Source organism: Corvus hawaiiensis, chromosome 10 (assembly GCF_020740725.1).
Source record: "Corvus hawaiiensis isolate bCorHaw1 chromosome 10, bCorHaw1.pri.cur, whole genome shotgun sequence".
NCBI classification, from domain to species: Eukaryota; Metazoa; Chordata; class Aves; order Passeriformes; family Corvidae; genus Corvus; species Corvus hawaiiensis.
The window spans coordinates 24,013,838-24,023,936 of NC_063222.1; the positions used below are offsets into that span (position 1 = coordinate 24,013,838).

General features: G+C 48.5%; 1 protein-coding gene across 3 annotated transcripts in view; it reads left to right on the top strand.

Annotated features, from left to right (window-relative positions):
- PLD1 (phospholipase D1) overlaps positions 1-5,403 on the top strand; it is a 74,750-nt gene extending 69,347 nt beyond the window's left edge. For all 3 annotated transcript variants that reach the window (XM_048314151.1, XM_048314150.1, XM_048314152.1), the window contains one exon: positions 477-5,403. In XM_048314151.1, coding sequence (XP_048170108.1) covers positions 477-701 — 225 coding nt within the window. In that variant the 3' untranslated portion in view covers positions 702-5,403. The remainder of the gene's footprint in view (positions 1-476) is intronic.
- Positions 5,404-10,099: the final 4,696 nt, after the last annotated feature.

Below are 10,099 nucleotides of genomic sequence, written 5' to 3' on the forward strand. Positions count from 1 at the left end.
AAGGCAGCAGGTCCAGTTCCTGGGGTTGGACCTTTAGGGATGTTTTGAAGGAATGTGTAGTGTCAGATGCAAGAGCTGTGAGCAAGAAACTGGAGCTGGTGCATTCCCAGGGTGTGATAGCACCCATGAAGGCAGCAGATCAGATTTCTCCTTGTGTTTGCATCAGCTCCAGTGAATGGCCATGGTGTAGTTACTACTTGTAATTAGCCACGGTGTAACTGGAGTAGAAGCAAATTTTACTTCTGTCTTTTAATGAGCTTTTTCAGTGATCTGAAAAGGCCCTGGATCTTCCCCTCTGCCTGCTCCAGCCCCATTGAGGATAGGCACATACCTCTTCCCTCCATGTTCTCCAGGCTGTTAATTCAGTCACTCCCATCCTGGGGAATTCGTACTGGATGCTTTGGTCTTTCTCAGGAACTCTGCATTGCAGCATTTCCCTGCACTCATAGGTGATTTCTTCTTTCTGTTTTGTTCAGGTGTTTCGATGCCTTCCCAGTGACGAGGTGAATAATTTAACCCAACTGCGTGATTTCATCAACAAGCCCAAATTAGCAAATGATGATCCTGCGAAAGCAGCAGAAGAATTAAAAAAGATTCGTGGGTTTTTAGTACAATTCCCCTTTCGTTTTCTGGAGGAAGAGTATTTGCTTCCCTCCGTTGGAACAAAGGAGTCCATGGTACCCATGGAGGTTTGGACTTAAGAAAATGCAGACTGCTTTACCTTTTAAAGTCTTGTTCTCAGGAGAGACGTTAATGAAAAATACGGGATTTTGGAAAGTGAAAGGAGACAAAAAGCTTCTCCACCAAGCTAATGTGCCTTTCTTAAGGATTTTGGTGGAGGAACTTGAAGCAAATTGACACTAGCAGAGGAGAGGAGCAGAAAGACTTGGAAATGATGGCAGATGAGAAGTTTAACCTCTGGAGGAGTTACTTCTTCAGTCATGTTCTGAGCATCTAAAGGATGCAGGCTACTTCCTAGGACAGGAACTGACTCCCAGTCGATGTTGTCACCACTGCCAGCTGTATCCTGTGGTTGCGTTCGTACTGTGATCGTGCTGTGGCTGCACAGGAGTCGTGGGCTGCGTGTGCTGCTTCTCAGGCTTTGGGTATCTGCCCCTTGGCTCGCTGGAGGTCCCCATCTCACCCCTTCCACGTGCCGTCAGAGCACGTCGTGCAGCCCTTGCGCTGTTGGGAAGTGCTGTTTGCTGCTGCCTTGGGCTGTCCTGCAGCTTTCCGAGTGTTTTACTTCTTAAAGGGAAACAGACTAGCAATCCTGTATCAGAATCAGCATTTTGGTCTCTTCATCCCTTTGAGGGAAAAAAAATCCTCTATCTATTGCAGCTGGAGCAATCAGCAGCCCTCAGGCTTGGCAGAGGGCAGTCTCAGTGGAGCTGGAGGTGCTGGAGATCACTGGAGTTTGCTGGCCTTTGCAGACACACACAGCACGTCAGTTTGGTCCCACTGAGTGTGACTGTTTTCCTCAGGGGAGGATCAAGGTTCCAACTCAAGCCTGAGGTGTCCAGAGCCAGAGGAAACCAAGGAACTGCATGTAACAGGACAGAAACTCAAAAACCAGCATGAGCTGAACCAAGCTCTGCACTCTGCTTGTGCATTTATCTTGGGGGTTTGGGTAGATTTTCACTTCCATCCCTTTCCCTCTATTTAAAAGAAGGGGAAGGCCATGAAGCTGACACCATGCTCAGACTGAGCTGATGCGTGGGTTTGTAGATGGGGTGAATGCAAGGGGAAAGGGGAGCAGGTAACAAAGCCCTGTCTCTGCTCCACTTTGTTACTGAACCAGCCACAACCTTGAGTTCAGTCCTGCAGGACCTGTCTTCCCAAGCAGAGGTAGAACTCAGCATGCACATTCCTGTTTTCCATTGCTGTTAGATGGTTTTCAGAGCTCATTTGCATCTCTCTGTACAGAGAAGCAGCAGTTCAGTCCAGCATCCTGGGAAAAACACTACTGTTCCTGGGCTAGGAGCTCGTGTGGTGAGCACCAGCCTGGGTCTTACCCCGTGCTCCATCCTGCAATCAGCCAGGTCTCCCAATTTTCATGTCCAGCTCCAGCCTGAGGTGTTCCTGGCAGTCTGCAGTGCTGTGTCAGGTGCTGGGAGAACAGCATTAGAAAACACCTAAGGAGAGTTGGATCTGGAGGAGTGGGAGGCTGAGCTCTTCTGCTGCCCCTGCACCCAGGGATCCCTTCCCTAGCTGGGTTATACCTGTGCCCAACACTCCTTGGTCAAAAGGTCCAGTGAACTGGTATTTATTTTAGTTCACAGAAGAGTTTATTTTTCCCTTTTCTGGCTCTTCCAACAGTTTTTTTAACTGGAAAAGAATCCCACTGGTCACCTAGCTTTCCCAAAATGTAGCTGGCCTGACATTTTTGCTGATTGCCTTCTGTGTTCAGACCTGTAAATAGGCACCAGCTAATTCTGCACCTGCTGCATCACCCAAGTAGGGAACAAACCCCAGATGTTCTTCCAAATCTCAGCCCATTCCTACAGCTTCCACTTCCTAGTTTTACATTTGTGTTCTGTAGGTGCAGTTGCCTTTTACACTCCTTTCTGGCTGGTGCATCTGTGGTCTGGTTCACCTTTGGGAAGTGCATGTACAGCATTTTATGTGGTTGAGTCTGGGGGGTTGATGCTTTTACCTGGCATGCTGTAAGCACATAAATATGTTCCCTTGATGTTTTTCTCTTAAAAAATTGACCCGGGGTCACCCCCCACAGAGCCAAAGCCATGTGTGCCCTGACCATTTACAGTCGAGAAAGATCAAAGGTGTCCTGTGATTTCATATCAGTGCAGGTTCAGAGCTTTTCTCTCCTGATGCTTTTAGCTGTTTTAGTTTGACTGAAGCTGCTGACTTTAAACAATTACAGCCTGCCAGAGAATCCTTGTCAGTCACACAGGTCAGTGTTGAGAGTCAGAAAGTGTTCAACCCCACCACCTATATACACTGAACCTTGAAGTGAAACACTCCTGTCACCTTCTAAGTGCTCTTATTCTCCCCATCCTCATATTAGTAAAAGTTTTTATAATTATTAAATTATCCTTACATTGTCTTTTAAAATGGTAGGTAGCTGATTGTTGGGGCTTCCTAACTCCCCAACAGGAGGGAGTTAGGGTGTTAGCTCCCCCTCTGCCAGGCTGCTTTGGGGAAAAACCACACAGGTTCTGCAATGCTCACTGTTGTGTGATAGCTGCTGGTCCCCGGTGACACAGCAGAGCCATGGAGGGAGATGTAATTGACTGATTCGGTATGAAAAGGTGCTAATTAGGAAGGTCTTTCATTATTGAGGAAGCAGACAGGCCTGGTGCTGGCTCTCTGTCTGGGAGGAGGTTCCCCTCTGTGGGAACAGAGGCACCGTGCTGATCATCCCTTCCCTGTGTTGGTGTTAAACTCCTGATACCAGGAATTTAGTAACATTCAAATGTAAGCAGGGTGTGCACGGCAGCCTCGGCACAGTGAGGAGATCCCAGCATCCCCAGGGGCTTGTGGGGCCACCAAGTTCCCTATGGAAGCAGCACTGCTCACCCCAAACAGACAACAGGCTGGAGCCACTCCCGGTGAAGGCCCCACTCATTCACACCATGGCTTGTGCTGTTTAGAGCTGGCTCCTTGGGTCCTGTCAGCTACAGGTTTGTTTCTTACATTAAGAAGCCTGTGAGGTTGAACACCTTGAGAGAGTTGATTTCTGCACCTGAACAATCACTGCTGCTTTAGTCTGTCATACCAGCTTGGGCTTCAAACTGGAGAGGGTCACCCACGATACCCAGAGCTGGAACAGGTGATGTGGATTCAAGCACTAGCAACCCCAGAAACATCAACTGTTTCTTGTGGCATTTATTTGTTAGAATTACAGGAAATGAGAACTTCTCCCAGGCTCATACTTTATTTTGTAATTCAACTCAAGTAGAACACTTCTTTTCCCTTTAATTTATTCCTTAACACATGCCACTTTGAGAACTCACACTCCTTCCTTAAATTTTAATAGTCTGATATTTTAAAATATGTGTTTTGTTGTATAGATGTTGGACTGGATAAATGTTTCACGGTAAAGTTAATGCATGATTTAAAAAATGAGGGATAAAATGTCATCGTCTGCAAGAACTGTACTAAAAAACAATTTATAGGAGAACCACTCCAGTGCTCCATGGAAGAGGCGAAGTGCTCGGCTCAGTTTCTGCTCTCTTGGTCTCAGTTTGTCCCCCTGACTTGGTGCAAGCTTTGCTGCATTAAACCCCAAACACTCCATTTTCCTTTCTTTTGATCAAGTCTCACAACATGATTTTACAATCCTGGTGCTGTCCCTGGGAGAACCTCGGTGCACGTGTTGCCTAGCTGGGACTCTTCCATGAACAATTTACAATTCCGAGGGAGCATCCCTGTACAATCAAGTGCAGATGTGGTTTGCTGTTGCTATTTCAGTGTAACAAGCCTTGAGCACTTGTAGCAAGGATAGTCCGGGGTTGTATCTGGGCACAGAGCTGCATTTGTGGGGACACTCCCATACAAGCATGAGAGTACTGGAGGATAATGCCTTTTCCCTCTCCTGCTGAATGTGGAGCCCCAAATCCATGCTGGTCTGAGCTGACCCCGCTCACCAGCAGCAGAGCCTTTCACGGTGCACTGCTGTGGTGGCCAAGGGGAAGAAAACTAGCGCTCTCCAGACCAGGATAGGAGCAGAGTTTGGCACCCCTTGGGTGCCCCAGGAGAACTGTCACAGCTTGTGGCACTCATTCTGCAAATGGTTTCAAACAAGCAATCGCTACTGCACTGCTGAGATCCTGCTGAAACCAGGAGCTTTGCAGCATCCTGCTCTAAAACCTGGAGTGTGACTTCATGGCAATGAATCAAGGCCAGCATGTGAATCTCAGTGTATCAAAGTGGAGCTGCCCCAATAACCATACATTGACCACTGAATGCAATGATCCTCTTGGGGTGGCACTTTTTTTTTCCCTATTTTCCTTTCCTTGCCTGCTTTCTTGTTGTATTTTCCAGTATTTGTGATTATTCTATTTTTAACCTTCCAGTATCTTTTCATAAAATCTCCTCTGTGTAAATAATTCCAACTTTCCCTACTTCTGACACTAGGGAAATGAGAAAAAGTGTCAAAAAGTCACAGTTTTGGGAATGTTTTTTTTTAAAAAATTGTGTCTCTAGCTAAACTAATCCACAAAAGGAGAGCTTCCACTTGGGGTGTGAGCGCAGGTCTCCGTGCGTCCCTCCCTTCCAACAGTGCTGCTGTGACACTGAATATCCCTTCTGTGAAGGCTGCTGGAATTGAATTTTGTATCCTTGTTCCTGCTAACAATTGCTTTCCTTTCCACTCCATTTGTATCTGGTAAATGAATGTGTATTAATGGACTGAAAATACAACCGATCATCATGTCAGCATGTTTGGCTTTGGTGTAATTTCTCCTTGTTCTGGGGGCCTCATCCTGCCTTGGGTTGAGTTCTGTCCTTGCTCAGCATCAGCAGCCGAGACGTGATGGAGCTGCAATAAAAATGGCTAGACTTGAGTCATTTGGGTTTTCCTGGGAGAGAGAAATTGCTGGGGTGAAACAGCAGAGAAAGAAAATTGGACTTCATAAATACATTAAAAAGTCGTGTTTTAAAGGAGTTTCAGTAATCCAAAAGCATTATGAAAGGCGTAGACAAATACACTCTGTCCTCAAAACAGAATTAACTTGCCCCTGTCTCCTTTAACTTCCAGTAAAGGAAAATCAGCAGAGAGAGAGGAAGAAGCAGCTGCCTGTTGTCCTCCAGGGGCAGAAGAGATTAATAAAGCATCAGTGGCATTTCCAAGCTCTCTTGCAAACTGAAAACATATTAACTTCTCCGTTTCTTAGGTTTCATCTCCTTCCTCAGATGCCAGAGGGCTCTCCGCATGTTCAGAACTTCCAAACCCAATCTGTGTCCTCGACAGACACAATAAACCAAGACAACAGAGCCAGAGGGTGAGGCAGGGGGTTGGTAAGAGACATCAGGCAGCTGCTGAGTGACACCCTCAGCTTCTGCTGCCACTCCAGCATCTCTGCTGATTATGTGCCTCCTGAATCCCACTTACGGGCTCCTGAAGAGGAGATAGTGACGAGCAGGAGTGACGTGGGACCTGACAGTCACTGCTGGGTGCATGGTGATGAGCCCAGGGTGCTGGATGGCAGCAGGGTGGCTGTGGGGTCACACAGGGCAGCCACAGCTGAGGCTGGCAGTGTCTTGCCAGCATTGCTTGGTTTCTGTGCGAGCAGCAGGAGAGCTGTGGGATCACAGTTGAGGCTATCTTGGTGTGGAATTAGCGTGAAACTGGAAGTGGTCCTGAACCTAGGGAGTTCAGGTATCAATTTGTAGGAAGGATCCTTTCCCTTTTCTACATGGTTGTCCTGGTTTCAGTGGGGATAGAATTCATTTCTTCTTAGTAGCTGGCGGGTTCTGTTTTGGATTCAAGTAGGGGCCCACCTTGAGGGCACTGTTGCTGCTTTTGCTGTTTTTCCTCTCCTACAGTGCTCTTACAGGGCCTGACTTCCTTCACATCCAACCCTAAAAGCAGAAGTGAATGCCAGCTTAGGGCTATGGCTGGCACTGACTGCGTGGGGAGGCAGGAAAGCGATGGCAAAACTCCCCCTGACGTTCCCCCGACCAGAATGTTCCTGTTTGCTCGCTGGAGGACTTGCAAAGCCTCAATTTGATGGCTCCTCACTGAGCAGCAACACAGCCCACGCCTACCCTGAACACAAAGTGCCCTTGCCAGTGTGTTTAACAACCTGTTCTTTCCAGCATGGATTTCTCCAGCCATTTTTTGTGCCGAGGCTGTTCTTGCCTCCTCCCACAGGTCAGCTCCTCCATCATGGATGTGTCCGCAGGAATCCTGTGCCAGAGGCAGGAGGAATCCTCTCATCCACCCCAGCACCCAGTACATCTGCTCTCTGGTCCTTTGTTGGCAGTTATGCACCGAGCTCTCAATAACACATCAACTTTAATAAGTGCCAGCCCTTTGCATGCATGAAATCCGTAATACGCTGTAGTTATTTTTTGTGCTGAGGAGGAAAACAGGGAAGAAAGGAAGGAAGGAAGAAAGAAAAGGTTTTGTGAGCCAGGTCTAAGGGTACATGAAGAAACAGGTTTCTTCTCACGGCTAAAAAATCAGCTTATTTTAGTTTCTCTGCAATTGTGCCGGCTCTTCACATTTTCAAGTACAGCTCTGAAGCGCTGATGCAGTGGAGCGAAGGTTTGAAGAGCTTGAATCACAACAGCACTGTGAGTGAAATGCTTGATTTTTTTCTTATTGGAAAAATTAAAAGTGACAGCTTCAAAATTGGTTCCACTGCTTTGATTGATTAGACAGAATATTTAGCTCAAAATGATTATGGCAAGATTTTCTACAGAGGCTCATGGCTGGGATGGAAATTAATTTGGAGAAAAGGGGAGGGGGAGTTGTTTAAAAAGAAATTACTCTTGAAAGGAAACTGTTTATCCCTAGAATCCGTGATGAGTAATCTCTCCATATTCAGCCTGATCTCAATAATTAAATATTCTGTGAATTCCCATTTGAAGACAAAGGAAAGGGGGACAGGGAGATGGTGTTAATGAGGCTTCACAGGTGTGTCTATTCCCTGGAGATTCTGGTGCGCAGTGGCAGCAGGGTGCTGCCAGTGTGCTGCTCAGTGCCCAGCAGGTGGCCTGTGGGTACGGAATATCCGGACTGGGAAACCTGCCCTGGGCCAAGGGTTGGGTGTTTAATTGGAGTCCTGCTGGGCAGGTGAGCTGGAGGTCACCCATTGGGAAGCTGAGGGCCACTGAAGGTGGTGTGGGCACAAGGGAAGTTCAGGTAAGAGCTGGACCCACCTCTCCAGCTGGAGAATCCACCAGGGCCAAGCACAGCTTAAAGCAGACACATCACGAGGATGCTCCAGTGTCTCCAGACGGACAGCTGCTCTCTTGCTCCAGATCCTTCCTGGAATGGGAGAGCTGAGGCCACCTGGGAGAGAGGGGACAGGCAGGTTGGGCTGTCACCCAGTGAGATACCAATAGTAGAATCACAAAATGGTTTGGACTGGAAGGGACCTTAAAGCTCATCTCGTTCTGCCCCCTGCCCTAGGCAGGGACACCTTCCACTATCCCAGGTTGCTCAAAGCCCAGTCCAGCCTGGCCTTGGACACTTCAAGGGATCCAGGGGCAGCCACAGCTTCTCTGGACACCCTGTGCCAGTGCCTCGCCACCCTCATAGGGAAGAATTTTTCCCTAATATTCAGACTAAACCTACTCTCTTTGGCTTAGAAGTGATTCCCCCTTGTCACTCCAGGTCCCTTTCTCCAACTTTCTTGCAGGCTCCCTTCAGGTACTGAAAGGCCATAATTAGGTCACTCAGAGCCTTCTCCTCCCCAGGCTGAACAATCCCAATTCTCTCAGCCTTATAGCAGAGGTGCTCCATACCTCTGTCCCATCTTGTGGCTCTGTCCTGCTTCTGGTGTCCTGCTTTGGCATTTATCTGATTCATCCTTGTTCCTTTCACAAAACAGGCAGAAAAGCATTTCTGCTCTCTTCCCTGGGTTATCTTCTGTATTCCATTCTTTATCAGACAAAATGCTCATTAAAGGACCTGGCCAAGCCCAGCAGACTCATAGGCTGGAACCTGCACATTGTACATCCAAGACAGAAACAGAAAATGGGTCCTTCAGGAGAGGACTCAGGCTGCTTGCCTAGCATTTTTTAATTTCAACTTGAAAGATGTGTTTGAGACTTTGGGTTTTTTGGTGGTTTTTTTTTTATATTTTAGGTTTTCACATTTCAGACATGCTTCCTCTTGAAATTGGTACATGGTTTGTGAAATAAAATATAAAAGCACTGTAACTGCAGAAATATGAACTAGGTACCGTATATGGAAGTAATTTAAGATAATGTTTTTCTTTATACAGAGAAGCCCCATTTTTGACCAGTACGGAACTGGGAAACTCCAGAAACAAAGACAGCTGTAGCCACAAGCCACAGCTGTGGCCACAGACTAGCACAGCATTTATAAGATGTTTTTCCACGGGTGTCTCATGTCTCCTGCACAGGGAATCCCAGGTGATCCCCACATATCTTTGAGGACTGTGTGTTGGCCGACACATCCTGTCTGGAAAGAGTAATGCAGATGTAACCTGGGCATTTAATCACATGTAGGAATTTAAGCCGTGTTGGGGCCATGTTACAGGGGCCCCAAGGTCACTTCTAGGTAACAATCCACCCAATCCACAGTTTTCACTAACAGGTCACTCTTAGGTAACAATCCACCTCACTCTTCTTGGCCTGACACAGCTGCTCTGCCCAGGTGCGTGTGGGGTTGCAGAGCCCATGGCTGAGGGATGCCGTGCCTACAGCTCAGGGCTCCTGGGCTAACCTGAGCTGCATATTATGGGAACCACAAGTTGTGAGTGACATGTTCATCTCCACACCTGCACTTCCAGTTTGGGTTAAACCTGCCACCAAGACAATGCCAACTGCAGCTGGGGACACACCTGGAGCCCTGCAAGGTAGGAGCTTGGAGGATTTCCCCTGGGTGCTGCTTCCCGGTTTGCTGGGGAGCCTCTGATCCACCTCGCCCTCTCCATTTCTGTCCTTGCCTGCAGCACTGCTCATCTCCATCCCCTGGAGATGACCACCTGGAAGCCTGGTGCTGCTCAGGCTCAGCAGTGCTGGGGCCCGATATTGCGCTGGTGCACAGCGATGAGATTAAATTCACCTAAGGAAAATAAGCATTGCGGGAGAGATGCTTTCCAGCGGATACAAACGCTCCCTGAAGCCGAGGGCTGAGTGGCCGCGTTCCTCTAGAGGGTGCTGCGGGCCCAGCCTGCGCTCCCCTGGGGCGGAGGTGCCCGCTTTGCGCAGAGCCTGCGAGCCCTCACCCCGCTCCGCCGGGTCCCTGCAGGTCCCTGCGGCCACAGCCGAGCCGCAGGACGAGGTTGCAGCTACAGCACATAACACCGCCAGGCTCCCTGCTCCACCCCCTCCAGCCCGGTCCTGCCTCTCTCGAAGGGGTGTCCCGCACATCTGGCCTTGCTGCTGGGTGCTCGCAGGTCAGCATCTCCCCCCTCGCTCTGAGCACGGTCACGCT